The 25,648-nt window shown below is 39.6% G+C and overlaps 1 protein-coding gene across 4 annotated transcripts; it reads right to left on the reverse strand.

Moving 5' to 3' along the window:
• Nucleotides 1-13,085: 13,085 nt before the first annotated feature.
• On the reverse strand, nucleotides 13,086-23,806 carry LOC119059213 (cytochrome c oxidase copper chaperone). 4 transcript variants are annotated; one of them, XM_037158806.2, is made up of 3 exons: nucleotides 23,594-23,806; nucleotides 20,879-20,995; nucleotides 13,086-13,211 (listed from the first exon to the last, which is right to left on the reverse strand). In XM_037158806.2, exons 1-2 carry the CDS (start codon nucleotides 23,698-23,700, stop codon nucleotides 20,911-20,913), a joined length of 192 nt encoding a protein of 63 aa, XP_037014701.2. In that variant the 5' UTR covers nucleotides 23,701-23,806; the 3' UTR covers nucleotides 13,086-13,211; nucleotides 20,879-20,910. The 4 variants fall into 4 exon arrangements, with proteins under 4 accessions (XP_037014701.2, XP_037014700.2, XP_037014702.2 ...); XM_037158805.2 differs by having other exon boundaries at nucleotides 20,907-20,995; nucleotides 23,594-23,805; XM_037158807.2 differs by lacking the exon at nucleotides 13,086-13,211 and adding an exon at nucleotides 20,160-20,393 and having other exon boundaries at nucleotides 20,907-20,995.
• Between the last annotated feature and the right edge of the window lie 1,842 nt (nucleotides 23,807-25,648).

The following is a 25,648-nucleotide window of genomic DNA, read 5'->3' on the forward strand; positions in this document are numbered from 1 at the left end:
TGGAGAGTACAGCAGAAGTGAAATACAGAGGAGTGAAAATGCAGGGCATGTTGAAGGAAGTCAGTTTTTTCACATTTAATTAAACTCACCAAATGTCCATCATAGTCCCTCTTTCCTAAGGTTAAGGCGGGGAGGGTAAATCAGTGGTAACGGAAAAGAGCCCGAGTGCCTGAGGATGAAAGGCCTCCTCTGGAGCCTCCCTCCCAGCAATAGTTTGGCCCCATGACGTCATTTGAGCGGTGGAGTTCCGGGGATTCAGTCTGGGGATTTCCACATGCTGCTTTTATGGCTGCCTCCCAACCAAACCACCCACCTTTTAACAAGCAGCAGCTGCACATCTCTCCACCTTAGTCATGTACCCCTGGAGCTGCCAATGTAGTGATCCCTGCCAGCTGTGAGAGAGGAAATAAGAAGCACTGGTACAGAGAAGCAACCAAGGCTCTGCCCAAGATAGAATTTCCAAAGCAGGTCAGCTTTCTCAGCAAGCCTGAAAGCACAGGCTGGCCTTGACACTTGGAAGAGACAGGAAAAGCCATCGACTACTGTTCCCAGCCTGCTTTCCTTGTCAGTCTGTGGACTCATCAGAGTAGATGCACTCATCTGAGTAGAGGGCACTAACATTTATCAAGAAATTATTGTTTCTTCATGTTATTCCAGGATACCTTTTTTTTTAAATGAGAGCAACTGGCTCAGAGAAGTTAGGAATTTGCTCAAGGCCACAGAACTAGTATAGGAATAAGGACTAAAGCCTGGAACACTATTACTCTAAACTGCACATTCTGTGCTGTACTACTTTGGTAGGCACTTCTGGGAGTTTGGATGTATCCATATACAGGCTCATTTATTGCCACAGAGGATTTGAGCTGCTGCTGGAGTGGCCTTGTGGGTTCACTAACCCCACATGCCGCCTGCAGTGATAGTGACTTTGATGCATGTAGGACAGAACCTGTGATGGGAATACACAATAGAAATTGTACTTTGTTTCTAAACCCAGACTTGAAAGAAGAGGGAAGGAAAATTTGTGTGTCAAAATGGTGTGTTCTTACATGGAAATCCACAAACATACAGGCAGAAGCACAACAGAAAATATTCAGGGGAGAATAAAAAGAAAGAAACCTAAGTCTTATTTGTTGAGTGGATTCCATTCCACCAGCATTTACATACGGCAAAATATGTGCTCTAGGATCAGGGGATATTAAAATGAGCAAGAAATTTATTACCTTCAGGGAACTTTTAATCTAGTCAAAGAGGCTAACCTAGAAATAACAACAACCTAATAAAATAGGTAAACTCGGGATTCAAAAGAAGCACTGATGGGGGAGCAAAGAATTCAGAAAAAATATCACAAAGAAGATGACATCTTAGCTGGTCTACAAAGATGAGTGGGTGTTCCCAGCTAGGAGAAGGCATTCCAGGAAGGGAGAATAGAATGTGAAGTCAAGTCCAGAAGTAAAACAATGACAAAAAAAAAAAGCCACATGGTATATTCTAGCAACAGAGAAGAGCTTGTTGTAGGTGAATCAAAGGGAGCAGCAGGACATAAGCAGGAGAGGCAGACCCAGGCCAGATTGTGAAGTCAGTGCGCTAAACAGTGTGTTGCCAAGTGTGGTCATGAACCACAGTGGTCTGTGAACTTTTACTGGTCCATGACCAGAAGAGAACAGAAATTAAGAGTATGTAGATGTTTTTATAGCAATTTGACAGAGAAACTTGTGGCCTTTGAGTTTAATAAAAACTTTGGATTTGTGTAGTGTATTTTGTTTAAAGTATTTTTTTTTATTTCACTTTCCTAGCATTGGTTTGTGAATTGGAAAACATGAAAACTAATTCTTTACTACACAGAATTTGAGAAACACTAGGCTTGAGATTAATGCTTTCCTAATATAGATGTTAAAATAGAACAGAGAAGCCCTGGCTGGTGTAGTTCAGTGGATAGAGCGCGGGCCTGCGAATCAAAGGATCGCGGTTCGATTCCCAGTCAGGGCACTTGTCTGGGTTGCAGACTGCTTCCCTGCAGGCCAGTTTCCAGCAGGGGACGCATGAAAGGCAACCATACATTGATGTTTCTCTCCCTCTCTCCTTCCCCTCTATAAATGAATGAATAAATAAAATCTTTAAAAACAAGAAAAACAAGATAAAATTTAAACTTAAAAAAATAGAACAGAGGCTTTGGACACATACGGCCAAGTTGGTCTTAGGCAGACACTACTCATTGCCCATCCTACAGCAACCTTAGTTTCCTTAACTTATGGAACTCTGATTTTGCTCTGGCAATATGTTAAGGAAGATGGGCTTCTCCTCCAGTTGCCAGGGTTTGAAATAGACTGGTCAAAGCCAGCATTAGATCCCATTCTCCTGGATGTCAATAGGTTGAAGGGTGGGCATGTGACCAATGACACATGAGGAAGTGCATTTGAAAGCATCTGGGAAAACTCATACTCCCTGCTAGACACAGTAAGGAGATCTGCTTCCATCCCAGCTTGAATACAGTAATGTGATGATGTAATGCTTGAAGTTATCATAGCCATGAGATTAATATGCCTAAAGATGAGAAAGATAAAGAACAGAAAAGTAGACTAGCCTAAGTTTTTGAAAGTATCACTGAATCACTGTCTCAGACCTGGGACTTTCAACTTCCAGACATAAAAGTATAGCTGGTATTCTGGTACTTGCAGTCGAATATCTCCAGATTCAGATTTCCCTAAGGATTTCCACAAAGACTACTCTTCAGAGAACATGATTGTCTTATTCTATGAAGTCTGAACATCAGAGTAATTATCATCTATCAATAATTTTCTCTCAAATTTTTTAGTAAACTATGAGAGGAATTGGTACTCTAAACTCAATTTGACCCTTCAAGATGACTGTTAAGGGAACAAAAGGGTTTAGTGGAAAATTGGTTGCCTACTTAATATCCATTTACCTCTTCTTCCTTGTAACAGAATTCTAGTTTGTTCTGACATTTGATCTACCTATGGATCCAAGGGGCGGGCAACTACTATGGGTTCATAAAAATACACATAAACCTTATTTGTCTCAGACTAAAAAAAAAAGAATTCATGCCTTGGGAATGGTTTCTCTCTTATGCAAGACTTGAACAATAAAGTATATGATTGTCTTCATCAGTCCAAAAAGGGAGAGCTCTGAGATAAAAATAACTTCAGTTTTGGAAGGCATCATTGAGCCTGTGTTATCATATATAGAACTTGCCTGAACACTGGACTTCTAGTTATATGAGTTTTCCTTGATGAGGACTTTTTATTAGTTGCTGTCAACAGCTCTGTAACATGGATGGAACTATCATCTAACAGTTTTTAATAGCTAAAAAAAAACTGGGTATAGTCTCACATGCAGAAATTCTTTTAAGGAAAGCAATTTGGAATATTCATCATAGTACTGAGTATTTAACTTTATATTTTTATAGCTTATATACATATACCCACTGAACTATAATCGCTTTGAGACCAGGGTCAATGTCTAACTAAGCTTTGTTCGTTGCTTAGCACACAGTTGGCATAAGGTATGTCTTCAATAATTGTTAAGTCAAATAGCCTCTGATCTCACTGAAGAAAAAATATACTCAGGTGTCTAAATCACACATGAATACTCAACACCTAGGTCATCTCCTTGCACATTACCGGCCTTCACAAAATATGTACTGAATGAATAAATGAATTTATATCTATGAATATGTATGTTTATATTATACATGTGGTATGGAAAGAACACTGGGCCTGAACTCTAAAGACCAAGACTCACATCCTAGGTCACAAGCTATTTGACCAGAGCAATTTCCTAAACTTCTTGAATGTCTGTAAAATGGGATTGTATTTTCTCTATTACCCTCACATCAGACCTCTGGAAGGTATAGTTTATCCTAAGGTAGACCTTGCCTAGGGACATGGTCCTGTTTTCATCAAACTTCAAGTCAAACAGTTAAAAGTTAGACAAAGGGAACTACTTAGAGAATAGTGTGAATGTATCTTTACTAAGTTTGGGAGTTATTGTGAATAACAGGTGCTCAGCAAAGAGGTATACCAGAATATGGTTGTTGCCTACTAAGAATCTAAGTTCTTCATTTTTTTCAAATTAGTGTGGTGATAGTTCTTATTAGTACTACCAAAATGCTGCACACAATCTTTGGGAAGACCTAAGCAATGGGCAAGATGGGCAGATCTTGTGAGATGTATTTTTAACTATGGAAGATGTCAAGAAGGGTACTTTAGTTCCTTTACAAATCAGGTGAGCCTATCAAACTGGCAAAAGTTGAAAAAATTAACCTTGCCAAGGGTTTAGAGAAATAGGCATCCTTAGATACCTTAGATATAAATGGGTACCCACTTTCTAGAGATCAGCTAGGCAGTACTCAAACCTACAGCCTTGAAAATGTGCCTAGTCTCTGGCCTCTCTGTGACTAAGTAATAGTAAAAGACATTTCTAGACTTTCGTATGAAGCATCCCTTGCAGTATTATTAAGGAATTTTTTAAAAAGTAAAAAGAGTATATACATGCAGAAAGAGATGAATGCCAAGGTCACCAAAAAGTAGTCCTATTGTACACTGCTGTATTTTAGGTGATGTCATCCTAATTCCATAAAACCGACAAAACAAAATACCCCCACCCCCCCAAAATCAGAAATAATTTAGGTATCTGGTATGTGTCCTATTCAAGACTAAGATCCATTTCCTAGAATGGTATCTGACATACAGCAAGCATTCTATAAAAGGTTTGTTTAATGAATATGTACAAACAATTAGGAATTAGTCAAATAATAAGCCACAGAGTGGATTTATACATAACCAACACAAATTACATTGTAAACTACCATATTTTTTCAACCATCAGATGCACCTAGGTTTTAGAGGAAGAAAACAGGCAAAAAAATTTTGAAGCAAAAAATGTGGTAAAATATTTAATAACATAAAAAACATAGTATTTCACCAATGTAAATGTAAACAGAACTCAATAGCAGCATTAACAGCTATTATTCCTCCCAAATTGGGTGGGGGGTGCGTCTTATAGTCCAAAAAAACGGTGCTCACTGATGGTAAAAATAAATGATGGAAAGAAGGCATATGCTATTATGATCTCATTAAAAATACATAGTATAGAAAAATAATATTTTTGTTTTAAAAAAACTATATAAACATGTATGAAAAGTTGGACCAGCATACATCAAAAATTAACATTGGGGATTTATAGGTAGAAGATGGAGGTGAGGTAGATGGGACCCGACCCCACTTGCTCGTGTACCCAACATGGACACCTAGGCAATCTTCTGAAGGACAGAGTGAGCAGCAAACGGAATCCCAGTTGATATGAAGTTTGAAAGCCAAAGTTGCTGAGGATATTTAAAAACAGTTGCCTCTGATCACATACAAGATAAAGTGGGAGTTGTGACTACCAATAAACTCATTGGAGGAAAAAACCCAACAAAGAAGCCACCAACAGGTAAAACCCACGTACAACAAGAGAGCCCACACAAACCGAAGAAAGGGCAACCCTAGAGCATCCAGACAAGATCAAAGAGACCACACCACTGAGTTCCACAAAAGTCCTACCATAGAAGTTCACCCTACGAAGACAGCTAGCAAAGCAGAGTATCCGGAATCACAGAAACAAAAAGCATCACCTAAAACGGAGAGACAAATAAAGAACCTGCAATCAAAAGGAATGGAAGACTCCCCACTACAACAGCTAAATGAAATGGAAAGAAACAAAATATATAGAATTCAAAAGAATGGTGATAAGGATATTCAAGGGAATCACAGATTAAAAGGAACTGAATGAGAACTACAACAGTATGACAAAGAAAATAGAAATTATAAACAAGAACCAGGAACAAATTAAGAAAATTTCTGAAATAAACACACACACACACACACACACACACACACACACACACACACACACACACTAGAGGGAATCACAAGCAGGATGGATCAAATATAGGACCGAATTACTGAGCTGGAAGACAAGATAGAAAGAAATACCCAGGTAAAGCAGCTGCATGAAAAGAGATTCAAAAAATATGAAGAGAGTTTAAGGGAACTGCAAAGAAACATGAAACGCAACAACATTAGAATCATAGGAATACAAGAAGGAGAAGAAAAGGAACAAGGGATGGAAATCCTGCTTGACAAAATAATGACAGAAACTTTCCAAACTTGGAGAGGGGAAAAACCACGCAACTTCAGGAGGCACAGACAGTCCCAGTCAAGATGAACCCAAATAGGTTTACTCCAAGACACATCATAATTAAAATGTCAAGTTTTAAAGACAAAGAGAGACTCTTAAAAGCAACAATGGAGAAACAATAAGTAACATACAAAGGAGCTCCCATAAGGTTAGCAGTTGATTTTTCAACAGAAACACTACAAGTCAGGAGAGAATAGCAAGAAATATTCCAAGTAATGAAAAGCAAAGGCCTGCACCCAAGGCTACTCTACCCAGCACAGCTCTCAATTGAAATAGAAGGCAAAGTCAGGGATTTCCCAGGGGAAAAAAAAGGCTGAAAGGATACACCTCCATGAAATTAGCACTGTAAGATATACTAAAGGGACTCCTTCAAGAAGAGAAAGAAAAAGAGTGAGAGAGAAAGGAACACAGGTACAAAGGGGAAAATGAATAAGTACCTATCAATAATAATTCTAAATGTTAATGGATTAAACACTCCAATTAAAAGACATAGTGTAGCTGAATGGATAAGAAAAGATGACCCCCACATACGCTGCCTACAAGAGACCCACCTCAGAACAAAAGACCTACAAAGACTGAAAGTGAAAGGCTGGAAAAAAATATTCCAAGAAAATGGACAGGAAACAAAGCTGGGGTAGTGATACTTATATAGGGCAAAAGAGACTTCAAAACAGAAGCCATAAAAAGAGACGCTGAAGGACATTTTATTACACTCAAGGGAAGAATCCATCAAGCAGATATAAACCTTATAAACATATATGCACCCAACATAGGAGCACCCAAATATATAAGCAAAATCTTGGAGGACTTCAAGAAAGATATAGACAGCAACACATGTACACTAGGGGATTTTAACACATGACTGTCAAAAATGAACAAATCTTCCAAACAAAAAATCAACAAGGATATTGCAGCTATGAACAATGCCCTAAATAAAATGGACTTAATTCATATATATATAAAACCTTTCATCCCAAAGAAGCAAAATACACACTCTTTTCAAATGCACATGGAACATTTTCAAAGATAGACCACATGATAGGACACAAAAGAAGCATCAACAAATTCAAGGAAACTGAAATCATATGAAACATTTTCATGGACCACAAGGGCCTAAAACTAGAAACCAACCTCAAGGTAAAAACTCAAAAACACTCAAATTCATGGAGACTGAATAGCACACTATTAAAAAATGAATGGGTTAAGAATGAGATCAAGGAAGAAATAAAAAACTTTATGAAAACAAATGAAAATGAACACACAACAGTCCAAAACTTATGGGGCCCAGAGAAGGCAGTCCTGAGAGGGAAGTTCACAGTGATACAGGCCTACCTAAAAAAGATAGAAACATTTCAAATAAAGAACCTAACACTACATCTACAAGAACTGGAGGCACAACAAAAAACAAAGCCCAGAGTGAGTACAGGGAAGGAAATAACCAAGATCAGAGCAGAATTAAATGACATAGAGACTAAAGGAATAATCCGAAGGATCAATAAATCCAGGAGTTCCTTGAAACTCCTGGTTCTTTGAAAAGATAAAATTGACAAGCCTTTAAACTGACTCATCAAGAAAAAAAGGGAGAAGACTCAAATAAACACAATCAGAAATGAAAGAGGAGAGATTACAACTGATACCACAGAAATACAAAGGATTGTAAGAAATTACTACAAAGAACGATATGCCAAGAAATTTGAAAACCTAGGTGAAATGCACAAATTTCTAGAAAAATATAATCTCCCAAAACTCAGTGAAGAAGCAGCAGAAAGTCTGAGCAGACCCATAACAGCTGATGAAATTGAAGCAGTAATCAAAAAACTCCCAGCACATGAAAGCCCTAGACTGGACTGATCCACAGGAGAATTTTATAAAACACTTGAGGAAGGGCTAACCCCCATTTTTCTCAGACTATTCCAAAAAAATCCCAGAAGAGGGAAGACTCCTAAACTCTCTTAGTGAAGGCAGCTCATCCTAATCCCAAAACCAGATAAAGACACAACAAATAAAGAAAATTACAGGCCAGCATCGCTAATGAACACAGACACTAAAATCCTGAACAAAATATTGGCAAACCTGCATCCAGCAACACATTAAAAAAAATCATACACCATCATCAAGTGGGATTCATCCCAGGGATGCAAGGATGGTACAATATTCACAAATCAATAAACATAATAAATCACATAAACAAAACAAAAGACAAAAATCACATGATCATATCAATAGATGAGGAAAAAGCACTGGATAAGGTATAGTACCAATTTATGGTGAAAACACTCAGCAAAGTGGGAGTAGAGGGAGCTTACCCCTACATAATAAAGGACATATATGAGAAACCTACAGCCAACATCATACTCAGCAGGCAAAAACTAAAAGCTTTCCCATTGAGGAACAAGACAAGGATGCCTGCTTTTACCACTTCTATTCAACATAGTACTGGAAGTCCTAGCCACAGCAAACAGACAAGAAAAAGAAATGAAAGGCATCCAAATTGGAAAGGAGAAAGTAAAACTGTCACTGTTTGTAGATGATATGATAGTATACATAGAAAATCCTAGAGACCCCACCAAAAAAACTACTCAACCTAATAAGTGAATTTGGCAAAACAGCAGGATTCAAAGTCAATATTCAGAAATCAAAGGCATTTTTATATGCCAACAATGAAATATCAGAATCAGAAATCAGGAAAAAAATCCCATTTGCTATAGCAACAAGAAAAATAAAGTACCTAGGAATAACCTTGCCAAGGAGGTAAAGAGCTGTACTCAGAAAACTACACAATATGAAGAAAGAAATTAAGGAAGACACAAATGAATATCAGCATATACCATGTTCATGGATGGGAAGAATTTACATCATCAAAATGTCTATATCACCCAAAGCAATTTATAGATTCAGTGCAATCCCTAGTAAAGTACCAATGACATATTTCACAGATATAGAGCAAAAATTTCAAAAATTGATATGGGACCATAAATGACCCTGAATAGCTGCAGCAGTTTTGAGAAAGAAGAACAAAGTAGGATGGATCACAATACCTGACATCAAACTATATTTCAAGGCCATTGTATCAAAAACAGTACAGTACTGCCATAAGAACAGACACATAGATTGATGGAACAAAATAGAGAGCCCAGAAATAAACCCATATCTCTATGGTCAATGAATATTTAACAAAGGGGGCAGAAGTACAAAATGGAGTAAAGTAGCCTCTTCAACAAATGGTGTTAGGAGATCTAGACAGCTACATGCAAAAAAATGGAACTCAATCACCAACTTACACCATACACAAAAATTAATTCAAGGTGGATAAAAGACTTAAATATAAGTCATGACACCATAAAAGTCCTACAGGAGAACATAAGTGGGAAAATCTCATATATTCCATGCAGTGATATTTTCAATGATATGTCCCCTAAAGCAAGGGACATAAAGGAAAGAATAAACAAATGGGACCTCATCAAAATAAAAAGCTTCTGCATGGCTAAAGAAAACACCACGAAAATGAAAAGAGAACCAACCATATGGAAAATACATTTGCCAATGATACCTCGCATAGGGGTTTGATCCCAAAATACATACAAAATTCACACAACTCCACTACAGGAAAACAAACAACCCAATTAAAAAATGGGCAAAAGACCTGAAAAGACACTTCTTCAAGGAGGACATAGAGAGGGCCCAGAGACATATGAAAGGATGCTCAGTATCACTAACTATCAGAGAGATACCACCTCACACCAGTCAGAGTGGCCATCATAAACAAATCAACAAACAAGTGCTAGCAAGGTTGTGGAGAAAAGGGAACCCTAGTACAATGTTGGTGGAAATGCAGACTGGTGCAGCCATGGGGAAAAACAGTATGGAATTTCTTCAGAAAACCAAAAATGGAACTGCCTTTTGATCCAGTGATTCCACTGCTGCGATTATACCCTACGAATTCTGAAACACCAATTCAAAAGATCCTATGCGCCCCAATGTTCATAGCAGCACAATTTACCATCGCCAAGTGCTGGAAACAGCCTAGGTGTCCATCAGTAAATGAGTAGATCAAAACACTGTGGTATATTCACACAATGGAATACTACCCAGCAGAAAGAAAAAAGTAGCTCCTACCCTTTGTGACAGCATGGACGGAACTAGAGAGCATTATGCTCAGTGAAATAAGCCAGATGGTGAAATACAAATACCATATGATCTCACCAATAGGTGGAACCTAATCAACAAAACAAACAAGCAAGCAAAATATAACCAGAGACATTGAAATAAAGAACAAACTGACAGTAACCAGAGGGGAGGGGGGAAAGGGATAATGGGGGAAAATAAGGGAAGGGGCATAAAATAACATGAATAAAGGACACATGGAAAAAGCCAAAGGGAGTAAGTTTAAGACTGGGAGGCAGAAATGGGGGCGGGTTTGGGGGTGTGAAAATGGAGACAACTGTACTTGAACAATAAAAAAAAGTAACATTGGGTAATAAGGTTAATTTTTATAGTCCCAGGACATATGCAAGAAGAATCCCTGAATTGTCTGCCAGGGATCTCTACTGAATGCAAAGTTGGTTCATATCTGTCTTAGGATTGCTCAAGAGTCTATTCTTCATCTAGAAGAATGTTCTAAACACTAAAAGTGCTTACTAAAACAAAGTATTATACCAAATAGTCAAATGAAAATATGAATATAGAAAGAGTAGAGAATGTTAATAACATTAATTGCTAGACACTGTGCTAATGTTTTATATACACTATTTTAATTAGTACTCACAATCTTATAAATTAGGTATTACTACTATCCCTGCTTCTTTTCTTCTTTCAGATGAGAAAAACAGACCCAAAGAGGTTATAACTTGCTAGAGGTCACATAAGCCACTGTTGAACTTAAGACTGTTACACTTCAAAGCCATGATCTTTATTAACAGGAACGAATCCTAAGGAATAATTTAATTCAGCTCCTTTATTTCATGAAAGAGGCAATTTTCCCATTACACAATGACATATAAACAGCACATGTTCTCTTACTTATATTCCTCAGTATCTTTTGTTGAGATCTTAAACCTCAATTTATTTAGAGACAGAATATGACCAGTTGCTTCATATGCAACTGACAGAACCAGGGTTGCTATAGTTAGGGAACCACTCTTTTATTTCAGGTATCACAACAGCATAGCATACAGTTATTTCATTAGTGAATTATTTGTACTAATTCGGTCTCTGATCTGAGCTCTAATGAGATAACTCTCCTTGGCCCCTGGGCATTAAACTTATGATCCTACTCTACCCTACATTGTAACTAACCACTTATAGATGACTTAGGCCAAACAACCCAGAACTTCCAAGCCAAAGCATCCCAATATGGTCTAAAATTTAAACAAATTACTTTGCCAAAAGAGGGAAGTAGTAATGAACAAGAATTTAAAATATTAAGACTGAGGGCTTGTTTAGTTCTTGCCTTAAAGAAAGTTAAAAATTAAAAAAAAAACACGGAATCTTAAATGATGTGACTGGTCTACCACACTCATTGCAAATTGGTAAAGTGTTATTTCATACTTACATGCACTTGATTTTGAAAATTTCACTAGATGAGATCAGTATCTGTCCTTACAATGTAACCATGCAAACTGGGCTTCAGCCACTTGGCACCCTTATATATAATCCAACAATTAGTGTTGAAGGTAATAGGTTTTTATTCACAGGGTTCCAAACCTTGTGGGGTTTGAGAGCACTCCTGCTCTGAGTCCTCTCCAGTGGAGGCCCAGCACTTCCCCTTGCTCCCCAAAAGGCTACCAGCCAAAACTATGCCCAGAAATTCCCCATTTCCTGATCTGTCCTTAAGCCAGTCATGCAAACAGATCTCCATCCTCTCCGGCACGTGCACTTGTGAGTTTCCGAGTTGCCATCCTCTCTCGGCAGCAGTTCTATTTGAGGATCTGGGGTGTGTGGCTCCCAGTCTCCACATAGCAGTCCAGGAACTGTATACTGTGCCTAGTGTCCCAGAGGCTGGAGCCCAAGAAGGCACACATCCTGGCGTGGGACCCTGTCTGTAGCAGTGAGCACCCACCCATGCAGGGTCTAAGTCCCTCATGGGTCCCTGTACCAAAAGAGGGACTTCTCTGTACTAAGTGCATGAGCAACAACCTTTCTGTGCCTTTGCTTTCAAAAGGCCCTCCCCAAATCCCATATGCACAGGAAGCCAGTGGGAGTTCCAGCTTTTCCTACTGTGTCACTGTGTGCCATTTTTATCAGCTGCCCAGTGTCTTTGACCCTCTTTTGGCTGCCATTAGTAGTCGGGGCAAGTTTCACCAGCACAACCACACACAAGTGCACACATCTGTTCGTCCAGGGTTGGGCATCCAGCCCCCAGAGCTCACGCAGGTGCTGAATGAGCTTCCTACCCCCCACCTCACCTCAGGCAAAGCTATGTCATGAGTGACTGCTTATGCAAATTCTCAGTCACACTGTCTTTGTTTACAGTTTGCCCCTGGTAGCAGCCTCCTTCAGAAACCACTCTTTAGGAAGGTGAGGGCTGTTTTATTCTGCCTTTGTTATGCAATGTACCTTCTGCTGTGTGAGCACCATTTTCCACCACCCTCTCCCCTACCTTGGAGAAGGTGTGCACTGTGGTATTTTTCATCTGCGTCTTGGCAGCCTTCCTGCCCCCCTGCCTTTTCGCTGGGGGGAAGAGGGGGGTATTTCCCATTTGCCTGGGGTCTCTTGTTTTCCAGGGACCTCTGCTCTGACTTACTCCGTTACAACAAGTACCCAGAGTTCCCAAAATGACACAATAACACAGGAAATTTATATTATAAGATGTGTTTATTTTATAAACTTTAAGAAAAAAATTAAGTGCTGTGTGAAGATGTGAGGAAAGCAAGAAACACACCTAAAGATATTTGACCATGCAATTTCTTTTTTTTAATTATAGATAATTTTTTCCATTTATCAAAGTTCATTAAGGAACTTCAAAATTATTAAAGCATCTTCATTCTTCAGGAATTATTCACAGAGCAGACCACCTACAGAAAAAGATTTATTTTAGAAAGTCAGATTTCAAACATCATGCCAGACCTACGGAGATAGGGCATTAAGGCCACTAGAAACGAGTACCTCAGCCAAGCACTAACTGCCACAATGTTTCTAACCCAGTCATGAAATAAAAGATTCACATTTTTAAATTCTAGTTTTGGTGAACTAAAAACATCACTGAAACTGTTCAATCCATTGCACTGTTTAATCTTTAGAAGTCTTTGTTGAAGTAAAACTATGTATTTATTTTCTCAAAAATATCTTCCCGCAAAGGCTAAGGCAGTTTATTTTTAAGGATATTCAAAATGGATTTGCTAACCCCTCCTTACCGATTCAAGTATGTTTGGCAAAGATGCAGGAAGTAAAAGGCAGAAGGTCAGCTTTGCATACAGAGCACTTCCTGTGGAAAGTTACTCATTATCCCTCGAGCGCAATAAAGGTAACCCTTTGAAATCCATTCATAAAAATCAAAAAGAGAGAGTAGCAGAGGATAGGGTTGCTGGTCTACTCAGGCAGTACCAGGCTTCTCTTCAGGCAGTTCCCACCAGCCTCCACCACCACCCTCAACCCCACCCCCAGTCCCTACCCCAGAAGACAGAGAACAATACTCAAAAAGTAAGTAATTTGGACTAGCCAACTCTTCCAGTGCTTCCCTTATCTAACTATTCTCTATATTTGGTTTAGAAAAGATAAGCCTGATAAACAATAAAACATCTAAGCTCCTGTTTTCTAAAAAGCTCAAAGAAAAAATACATTTAAGAAAAAGGTCTTAGCAGGAAAGATAACCCAAAATGAAGCCACTCAACATTTCAAGAGATGGAAGTCTACAGCAAAAACAGTTACTGTTAGGGCCGGAATTAGATAAAAGTAGATAAAAGTAGCCAAAAGGAACCCGAGGCAGGCTCCAGACTGTCTCAGCAAGGAAGATAGAAAGTACAGAAAGTACGAAGAGTGCTGAACAAGATAAACTGCCTTTGTGCATGACCTTGTCTTTACAGAAAATTATCCATTGTTGCAAGCAGAGAACATAGCCATGTGTGTTCTCTCGGGATAGCCAATTGCTAACAGCTATGTCTGCTTCTGTATTTGCTTCCTTGCTCACCCCAATAAAAACCCCAGGCTGTAAGCGCCAGGCGCGACTCTCATCTGCAGCCATTTTGGCACCGTGTCTCCGGAGACACCCCGAGAGTTCACCCCTGCGCAGGTAAAACTCTGAAACTTTGGCCAATAAAGTTCCATCTTAAACTCCTGAAGGCTTCCGACATTTGCTCGCATTGGGGTATGTTACATTACCTCTTTTGCTACTGACTGTGTATCACATATACACATGAAAGCCTCTGCTGTAAACTTGGTTATATCTCTGGGTGTTAAGCCCTTGACAGAAGAGATCCTGTCCTCATCTTGGCATTTTTTAGGGTCTTAAACAATAAATATCTATTGAATGAATAAATGTTTGAATAGCACAAGTAACCCTTCCTCTGGATTTTCTCAGGCCATTTTCATACATAATCAGTTGCTTGTAGGTATGTGTGTAATTGGCATATTTTAATCAACTGTTAAGTTCAGTTAAATGTAATGAATACTGAGTATCATCAATGGTAAGTCTAGTTCTCTAATTTCTTTCAATGATTTTAGCCCCCAAACTGAGTTCTCCAGGTTCCTTCTGAATCCTAAAGGCAGAAAGAAACTAGCTGCCATTTTCTCCTTACATTTTTGAGCAGCTTCTAGGTTCCTCTAGTTTCTCTGTCAGTAAAAGCAAGTCATAAGACAGAAGAAAGTACGTAGAATCACTACCACCACACACCTAATTTTCCTTAGAAGTAGTTTTCAAGTCTCTACCTTTGCTACCATTAAATCTTTAGATACTATGTTTAGAATTATTCCTTCAGCTTAAGCCATTTCAACACTTGAAATTATCTAGGAATTTCTGAGTCAACAGGTGCAGTTTGGGGCCCAGGCTTATGAATTTTGGGAAATATTCCTCAGGTGATGATAAGGTACACCTCTGGCTAAATGTAGCCTGCTTTTATGTTAAGTCCCAACCTACTGATTTCAAGGTACAATTATTTAGAAAATAACACTAATATCTACAAAGGTTTTTGAATTATGAAACTTTCATAATCATTACTGTGAAGATCTTCTAAGTTTGTAAAATATTTTTCATTTCAAGCTATCCTCAGAAAAATGTGGTCTACCAGTCTGAGAGAGATCAATTTAGTTAAGTTTATCTTATGACAGTGTAGACGGTCATAAGGACAGCTGCAAGATGAACTAGATCCCTGTACCCCTTGACAGGGACCAGAAAATTATACAGGATAAAGGGGGGGGGCATAGTCACAGGTACTAGTATGTGAATGCCACCAGGTACGGAAAATTTCATGCTTGTCCAGGTCAGAACAACAACCTGTTCCAGAAACCAGCACATTGCAGGAGGCAAGGAAAGGGTGCTGCTTTATGTCAGAATGAGCATGAATTATAATTTGTCATAATCTGTCAGGGGAGTTCAGAGAAAGCAAACTCTGTTCTGGCCGAGACAGCAAAATATCTGGGATATTAGTGTTGGATTTTACCCTACAGCCAATGACCTGGTTACTAAGTTATATACCTATGCACTTCAACATTAGGCCTTTCTAATTAGCATTCATTATAAGGTTTTAGGATTACAGATCAAGATGATGTGCAATCCTAAAAATGAATAGGTTGGCAAGTATACCTCATTAAGTGCAAGGGGTAAAGAGTCAAGTGCCTGTGATTTAGGGAACACAAAAGACACAGACTCCAGTTTTAATCCCACCATCTATCCACTCAACTTCAGCAAGTCTTCTGACTCACTGCTCCTCCACTTCCCCATAGGGGTTGGGGAAACAGGATACCTGTTCCTCTTCCAACTGTTCCTATGTGGATTCAGATTGTTCTTCCAACCAGAATTCAAAAATACACTATTAGCTTATAGATTTAACAGACCTCAATTAAATGTCTCCTGTCCACAACTTCCAATACATGAGATATCCTTTCTGGTTTCTATCTGACAGTTTAAAAAGCCCATTCATACGTACATCATTTAATCATCACAATGACTATGAAGTAATTTGGTCATGTATTACTATCTTTGCTTTACAGACAAGGAAACGAAAGTTCAGAAAGTTAAGGACTTGCCCAGGAGCAACAATTGTTTCACCATCAGGTCTCCTAAGTCCAAACTCTTGCACTTTCTTTTATAAACAAATGAAGAATGCAGGAATCACTCTAATTCTGTCCTAATAACACAGGGGAACTGTATCTTCTGATCCTTGTGAATACATGCTACTTATAACAATTGTACTACCTTTGTTATCCACATGAAATCTAAGAGAAGCTTTTGGTGCTCCTAAAATGAGCATTTTAAACAATCACCCTTTTTATCAAGGCAGGATTGGGCCTAGCCAACAGCTTACATCACTGACTGGGAAGAGTCGGGTCATGAACTAGTTAGAGGAGAGACTGTTCCATGACATAACTGCTATCTGGGCCAGAACAGAGTTTGCTTTCTCTGAACTCCCCTGACAGATTATGACAAATTATAATTCATGCTCATTCTGACATAAAGCAGCACCCTTTCCTTGCCTCCTGCGACGTGCTGGTTTCTGGAACAGGTTGTTGTTCTGACCTGGACAAGCATGAAATTTTCCGTACCTGGTGGCATTCACATACTAGTACCTGTGACTATGCCCCCCTTTATCCTGTATAATTTTCTGGCCCCTGTCAAGGGGTACAGGGATCTAGTTCATCTTGCAGCTGCCCAAGACAGGTCCCTCGTGCGTACATTTCCCTTGATAAACTCCATGAATTACCAGGCTGGAGCGGCCGGCCTCTTTCCTCGGTCTTTCCCTGACCTCCACTTACAGAGGACTATTTCAGTCTCAGGGGCCTCCCCTGGGTTTGCCTATCCTGACAACAAGAAAAGCATGCACAACTGTTGAGATTCCGTGTCTTTAAAAATAATCAGTAGCATGTGAAATAAAACACATGCTAAGTTAGACGTCAGGAGAACCAAAATTAAGCCTGAGGACTTTCAGCCTGGACTGTTTTCCACTACATAGTATTATCAGCTCAGGACAAGTTCCTTACCCCTGCTTTTTTTACAGCTCAATGAGGAACACTGGCCATATGTGAAATTCCAAAGAGGCACGAAAGTGAAAGGGAAAGAAGCCAGGCTCTCTATCACTGTTCCCTTGGTGTCTGGCTTTGGCATTATCTCTGCTACGATTAAGTTAAAAGTGGTGGTGTGACGCGGATGACGGGCCCTGAGGGTGGGGCGGGGCACACAGCAGGAGGAGTCAGCCTGGAGACAGGTTCCAGCTCTGATCCTGCTAACCCACCTCAGGCATCACTTCATACTTACAGGACTTAGTGTCCTCACTTACTTATTCATTTATTTAACAATCCTCTAATGAACACTTACTACTGTGCCAGGAACAACAAATGTTACAGGCCCTGAGAATATGACAGGGAATGAAACAGAAAATCCAACTCTCTCTGAGATTACATTCCAGTTGGAGTAAAACAAAGCAGATGAGAAATAAATATGTAATATGCACTTCTGGCCAAGATGGGGGAATAGATAGACATGCTTCGTCTCCTCACAAAACTGTAAGAAGGATCACAACTAACTTCAAAACTAAAAACAACTAGAACTGCCAGAAAATCAAACTATGGAAGTCTAAAAACTAAGGATTTAAAGAAGAAATATTCATCCAAACGGGCAGGAGGGGCAGAGATGGGGAGCAGGGGTGGGAAGAACGTGGTGTGGCAGCGGCGGCATGTGGCAGCATATGAATGTGGCCCCACATTCACAGGTGCTGGATAAAAACAGGGAGGGACACCTGGGGAGCGAGTGATCCTGGCCCCAGGCCAGACACAGCCCAGGGGTCCAGCACTGGGAAATAAAAACCGGTGGGGGTTGAGGTGGCAGAATGAATTGCCAGTCTCTCAAGAGAGCCCATTTAAAGGACCCACATGGCCCTAAAATGAATGCAAACCCATCCATGCTGGGATTCAGCACCAAAGCAGCAGCTAAAAGGGCACTTAGTCACATATGGGAAGTGGGGAGAGTGACTGGAAACGGGGTGAGAGCTGAGCAAGTGGCCTTGTTCCCTCTCTGACGCCTCTCGCCCACATACAGTGCCACAAAGTGGGTTGCTCTACCCTGGCAAATACCTACAAATTTGCCCCTTACAACATAACAAATACACCAAGACAGGGAGTCAAAGTGGCTCTACCTAATACACAGAAACCAACACAGGGCACCTGCCAAATTGTAGAGACAAAGAAATATGGCCCAAGTGAAAGAACAGATCAAACTCCCAGAAACAGAACTAAATGAAATGGAGATAGCCAACCTATTGGGTGCAGAGTTCAAAACACTAGTGATCAGGATACTCAGAGAAATCACTGAGTACAGCAAATGCATAAGGGAAGAAATTAAGACTATACTAAGTGAAATAAAGAAAATTCCACAGGGAACCAATAGTGAAAGGAAGGAAGCTGGGGTTCAGATCGATGAACTGGAACATAAGGAAGAAATAAACAGTCAACCATACAGAACGGAGAAACAAGAATTCAAACAAATGAGGAGAGAATAAGAGGACTGTGGGACATCTCCAAATGTGCCAACATTGAATCATAGGGGTGCCAGAAGGAGAAGAGGAACAGCAAGAAATTGAAAACTTGTTTGAAAAAAATAATGAAAGAAAACTTCCCCAATTTGAAGGAAAAAGACATACAAGTCCAGGAAGCCCAGAGAGTCCCAAACAAGCTGGACCCAAAGAGGGCCACACCAAGACACATCACAATTAAAATGCCAAAGGTTAAAGATAAAGAGAGACTCTTAAAAGCAGCAAGAAAAAAAAAGAGCATTACCTCCAAAGGAGTTCCCACAAGACTATCAGCTTATTTCTCAGAAGAAACTCTGCAGGCAAGAAGGGACTGGGAAGAAGTATTCAAAGTGATGAAAAGCAAGGACCTACAACCTAGATTACTCTATCCAGCAAAGCTTTCATTTAGAATGAAGGGCAGATACAGTGCTTCCCAGACAAGGTAAAGCTAAAAGAGTTCATCATCACCAAGCCCTTATCATATGAAATGTAAAGGCACTTATTGAAGAAAAAGATCAAACTATGAACAGTAAAATGACAACAAACTCACAACTATCACCAACTGAATCTAAAAAAACAAAAACAAAAGCAAACTAGGCAAAAAACTAGAAACAGGAACAGAATCAGACAAATGGAGAGCACATGGAGGGCTACTGGTGGAGAGGGGGGAAGGAGAATGGGGGAGAAGGGACAGGGATTAAGAAGCATAATTGGTAGGTACAAAATAGACATGGGGAAGTTAAGGACAGTACAGGAAATGAAGAAGCCAAAGAACCTATATGCATGACCCATGGACTAAGAAGGGGGACTGATGGAGGGAAGTGGGGTATGGGGTGGAGGGGGGCAAAGGGGAAAATCGGGACAACTGTAATAGCATAATCAATAAAATATACTTAAAAATGTGTAGGCAATGGTGTTAAGAATAAAGTAGCCACTAGCCAGATGTGGTGGCTATTAAAATTAAATAAACTATGAAAATACAGTTTCTCTGTTTTACTACTCACATTTTAAGCTCTCAAAAGTCACATAAGGCTGGAGGCTACCATACTAGAAAGTCCAAGTACAGAACATTTTCATTATCACGGAAAGTTCTACTGGAGAGTGATGGGAAAGGGATGTTATTTTAGATGGAATGTTGAGCGAAAGCCTCTTTGATAAGGAGGGATTTAAAAAGAGACCTGAATGGAGTGAGGTAGTGAATCAAGGTGCTATCAGAAGGAACAGCTTCCAAACAAAAGAAAATCACTTTTATTAATGTCCCTTTCAGCATTAAAATTTGGATTCAAAGTTCTTCCAAAAATGGTCTGAGGTTTTAATTATTAGGACTTTATTAGAATAAAGTACAATACAAAAAAGAAATAGCAGCCTTGGCTGGTGTGGCTCAGTGGATTAAGTACGGGCCTGAGAACCACAGGGTCGTCCATTTGATTCCCAGTCAGGGCACACACCTGGGTTGTGGACCCAGTCCCTGGTGGGGGGTGTGTGGGAGGAAGCCACACACTGATGCTTCTCTCCCTCTCTTCCTCCCTTCTTTCTCCTCTAAAATAAATAAATAAAATAAATAAAAAACAAGAACAAAAACAGAAATAGCAAAAATTCCATTTTTGTTTTACAGAAAGCAATGCCTCCATGTATCACCACTCCCTGTTTAAAAGCACTTACTAAAAGACCCACAGCATTAGAAATAAGGAATAGAGATGTTTTCTTTCTAGTTTCTTTAAGTTGCACAACTGAATATTATGAGTGTCCGAAGCCATAATTACTTCTGACTTTAACATAAATCTAAAAGTTTTTTGTCAAGCCCTTTCTTGAAAGCTCAATTACCCCCTTCCCAAATCCAATGACTACCTCTCAGTTTATTGGCACCACTTACTCCCTACATTAGCAACTGTAAAGTTATTTTTTAGTGATAACACAGCATGTTGGACTAAGCAGATAAACTATCTTTCAGATAGAATGTTGCCCAATAACTGCTAAACCTGTAAAGCAATAGAGAAATCTGAAGCAATGAGCATATGTATTACCTTCCCAATCAGAGAGTAACGTGCTCACCATTTCATATCTTAAATCCCAGGGCTCTCATGCACTCCTTGTGGGCCTCGATTAGGTGTCCACAGTGTTCTTCCCCTTTCTCAATGATGCTACAAAACAAAATGTACTTGTTATCTAACAAAGTAGGCATTAAACACACTAGTAGTAAATAAGCATGCATAATGATGATGAGGAATGAGGCAGAACATAGATCTCATCAAATATAGCTGGAGTTAAAAAAAATGCTATTATGCCAAATGGATTTTTTTCGTTCTTGTATATTTTCATGCTCATAAAGATGTTTCACAGATAACTAGTATTTTGGGTGGGGATAGATATCTGGTTAGAAGTAATAAGTATGAATATCAAATATTACCTCTAGTCCATATCCAAGGAATAGTACTGTTCTATAATGAAATAAACTGACTGAATAAAATACTAACATTAAATATAGCACAGAGAGAAGAACTTAATTTTTTGCCAGCTATCATAGAGAAATTTTTGATTCTGCCCTATATGAAAATACACCAAACCTTGGTTGGTGTGGCTCAGTAGATTGAATGCTGGCCTGCAAACCAAAGGGTCATGGGTTTGATTTCTAGTCAGGGCTCATGCCTGGGTTGCAGGCCACATCCCCAGTTGGTGGTTCACGAGAGGCAACCACACGCTGATGTTTCTCTCCCTTTCTTTCTCCCTCCCTTCCTCTCTATCTAAAAATAAATAAAATCTTTTAAAAAACTTATTAAAAATGAAAAAAAGAAATACACCTAAATAAACCTCCTTTTAATCAAAAGACACCCAATAATATAAACAGCAAAAAAGAACTGGCAGCCAAGGGTACCCCGATGAGACCCCCTCACGATGATCAAAGAACTTTTCATTTGTAAGATTCACAAAGTAAAGACTAGGACCACACAGCTTATTTCTAGGGCCTGAAAATGTAATTTTAGCAAAGAATCATGTTAAGGCAAATTCAATTATAAGTAAAAACTAACTCCTGACTATAGATATTTGGGGAGAAGCCACAGTGGTCTAAGGCAACTGATACAAAAGTAATTTAAGGAAGGTTAGGTTCTCCTTCCATTTAAATCCTGGTGGGAGTGGCTCAGTTGGTTGGAGAGTCATTCCTACACAGCAAAAGTTTGCAGGTTCCATTCCCCAGTCAGGGCACATATCTAGGTTGTGGGTCTGATAGATTGACCTCTCTCTCTAAAAACAGTAAATATATCCTTGGTGAGGACTTTTAAAAATGCTCAAGGGCTGCCTGAAAATGAGAGTGACTAGGATGGCAAACTACTCACGTGGGTAACAGCTAGCATTACTTGATCATTTAATTCAACGCTATAAATTTAATTCTGTGCTATGCTCTTGATGTGGCTTATATCATTAACCCTTGCAGTAATCCTGAAGGCAGATTCTTCAGATAATTTGTTTGAGTCAACGGACCAGGATTCAAACACTGACTCTGGATCCTAGTCTCTTAATCATGACATCGTACTATCTGAACGTTCAATAGCACTTACTTTTACTGTGGAAGCAACTTCAGTATCTTTTGTGGAGAAGGAAAAAACTTTCCCCTACCCTCAAGGTTCTTGCTGGCTGATCTAATCATCAAACAGGCTTGAGACATTAGCAAGAGAAAATAACCAAATTTAATACATATTTATGTGTCGGAACCTGCGTACATAAGAGAGTCTGAGATCCGACTTGCAGGACAGGTTCAGAGATAGAACGTGGCTACATTAAGATATCTTGATCTAGGGATGAGGTAAGGTGCCTTGGGGGCTTCAAAAGGTCATTGCAGGATTTTAAAAAGCAGATGCTCAGTAAATAGAAGTTTGTCCTGCCCCATAAATAGGTTCAAAGAGGTTATTTCTAATAATCTCTCATGGGCAAGGCCCCTAATTCAAGTTCTTCTAGGTACTTAAGGGAAGGGGCAGAAGATTCTCGAGCCCATGGCTAAAGCTGCCTTTAGCTCAAAACGATCTGCAAATTATAGAAGCATATCTTGGGGTGACTTGTTTTGAACTTCCAGTTTCAATTCTCCCGCCACATTATTTGCAAAGTACTAAGTATTAGTAAAAAACACTAAGCTTCTACAATTCTTATCAATCTTATGATGGCACTTAAATTCCTTCTAATGAGATTTAAAGGGAATCCACTATAGAGGCTGTATAAAATGAAAAACAAAAGCTTTTGTAGATTGATGGTAATCTGGATGTACTATTCTGAATACTACAATGTCACCTGTCATTGATTGTCAATTTTTAAATTATCTACCTAAGGAGGGGAGGGAAGAGGAGGGAAAAATCTTTAGTACTGTAAGAAATGTATCCCTTATCCTACTACGTCTAAATTTTCTGTAAAAATTACAGAATGTTTATTCTTTGGTTTTGCTAAATCTCCTATAATAGTCCACACCACGTGGTACAACCATTACTGGTATATGTCCCCATTAACTTAAAGCTTCTTTAAATCAAGTAGCATATTTATCCACGTCTACCTCTTCCGACCAAAGGCATCCCCTCTTCTACCCCTTCATCTGTTTCCCGCCAGAGCTGTGCGCTCAGTCAACAACACAGCCAAGCCTACAGGGCCCAAATAACCCTAAACAGAACCGTTCAGTAGAGCGAGGGCCAAGACCCGCCCATGGCGGGTCAAGGGGAAAAAGGCACTGCCTGCCGCCCACTCCCAGGCTGCGCACTGACCACGCATCGCGCGCCTTCTTGGTCTCTGGGCAGGCGCAGCAGGGTTTCAGCGGCTTCTTCTCCTGAGCCTCAGAAGGGGCAGGGCTTGCGGCCGCCAGACCAGGCATCTTGCAAGCTGAAAGGGGCAACTAGTACAGGTACCCTCAACTTTCCCAGCCTCTGCAAAAGCCGAATCACAGGCAGCCACTTCCGGTAGTCAGTTCCGGCAGCCCGTCTATAAAGTATCGGAAGTCCTGCCTCTCTGACTGACAGGCGTGAGGGGCGGGGGGGGGAGGGAGGCGGGGAAATGAAGAGGGCGCCTGCGCAGAAGAGGCTAAGTAAAGGCACTTGGAGGGCACCTCCTGGGTGTGCGTTCAGGGAGCCTGATGAAAGGGCGTAAAGAATTTATAATTAATAAAGGCTGAGAATAGATAACTGAGTGTCTCTTAAGCCCTCCAGGTATCGTAAATGTTGGAAAGTAAAGCTCTAGAAAGTGAAAAGACTTGTCCACACTAAATAAGAGAACCCGCTATTGAAAGCAGGCTCCCCTTTCAGAATAACAGATTAATTCTCGGTGTGGAAGAAAAGGGGCCACATATTAACCTGACGATGCCAGGCAGCCTCCCAAACTTACCTGAAGTAATCACAAAGGATGGTCTGAAATTAAAACTTACTAAAAGCAGTTCAGGCTGGGTAGTCATGTTCTAGGCCACTATTTTCCCCTAACAAAGGTTGATCTTTACCTTAACTAAGCCTGTATAGTCTTTTCTGCATTTATGATGACATACCTTTTGAACGTCAAGGTAATGTCCCTTTTCCCAAGCCGCTTGGGCACAAGCTGAGGCCACAAATCCCCTCATTGTTACTGTTATTATGTTAATTGTTCATTATTAACTATCCTTTATCCATGATCTGTAAAAGGAGTATGTGTCTACCATTTTACCTTTGATTGAATCCACTTGGCTTTTTCCTGCCTCCCTAATCTATCACCAATGGACTTCATATAAATTCCTTATGGCTCCTCCTTTAATTCTAATGTATAACATAAAGTGCTAACCTGCTATTCTTTGGAGCATTTCTCAGTCCTTTGAGGTACTGCTTCCTGGCCACTGTCATCAGTTTGGCTTAAATAAACTCACCAAAAATTCTCTACAGGTTTGAATGTTTCTGACATTGACATCTGTGTTTCTGGATGGGGCACTGCCTGAGTTTCCTTCCTGCCCCTTTCCCCCAGTGTCTTTCACTGACCTAGTTAAAAACGACTAGCAAAGACATTGAACAATGCATTTCCACAAGTATTGAAAAAATTCCCCTACCACCCATAGCTTACCCCATACACTTTAAATTCACAGAAATTGGCGTTTGTAGCTCTCTCTCCTGATTTGACTTCAGCATGAATTGTTCAACCAGGGCAAGTATATTAGTTAATAAATTGCAAAATGCCTTTCCTTGATATTTCTTGAATTCAGTTAACTGGTGCCTACATTATTTGCAATAGTATATACACAGCGATTGCATTTTTTTGCTATAGAGGATTGTTGGAGAAAGAAAAATGAACTTATTTTTTTAAGCAGTACTTTGCAGCATTGTTCAGATAGCTAATGGATATTTTGGGTAATCAAACCTTCAATATGACCTAACCAAGGTTTGTTTCTGTATTTCAGAGACTTAGTTCAGGGAATCCACAAGTGGTCTGAACTGGTACTGAGTGGGAGTAGTTTATATATGTATATTTTCCAAGTTACTAAAACCATCCCAATTTTGTCATCTAAAAACTTCTAATAGCATGATTTTTACTTCACTATGGATCAGTACATTTAATATGACACATTGCCCTTATGTTCTCAATTCACCCTTATTATGGTTATTAGTTCTTTCAACTAGGTGTTCACACCCATTGTTTAGTATCTTACCACTCAGTGTTTCTTGGACTAGTAACATCAACATCACTTGGAAACATAATACACAATAACACAGTTCAACAAATCAATGGGGAAAATACAATAAACTCTGATAAAATGAAACCTCATATCAGAAGGAAGGGATGCATCAAAGGTATACATGTGAAAGGTCAAA

The sequence above is a fragment of the Artibeus jamaicensis genome, unplaced genomic scaffold (assembly GCF_021234435.1).
Source record: "Artibeus jamaicensis isolate MK-2021 breed Jamaican fruit bat unplaced genomic scaffold, CSHL_Jam_final contig_3126, whole genome shotgun sequence".
Taxonomy (NCBI): Eukaryota; Metazoa; Chordata; class Mammalia; order Chiroptera; family Phyllostomidae; genus Artibeus; species Artibeus jamaicensis.

Bases quoted from the DNA above. Each gene is read 5' to 3' on its own strand.
- LOC119059213 (XM_037158806.2), bottom strand. From the start codon at position 23,700: ATGCCTGGTCTGGCGGCCGCAAGCCCTGCCCCTTCTGAGGCTCAGGAG. The intron at 20,996-23,593 runs GTCAGTGCGCAG...TTTGTTTTGTAG, and splicing joins AAGAAGGCGCGCGATGCGTG to CATCATTGAGAAAGGGGAAG.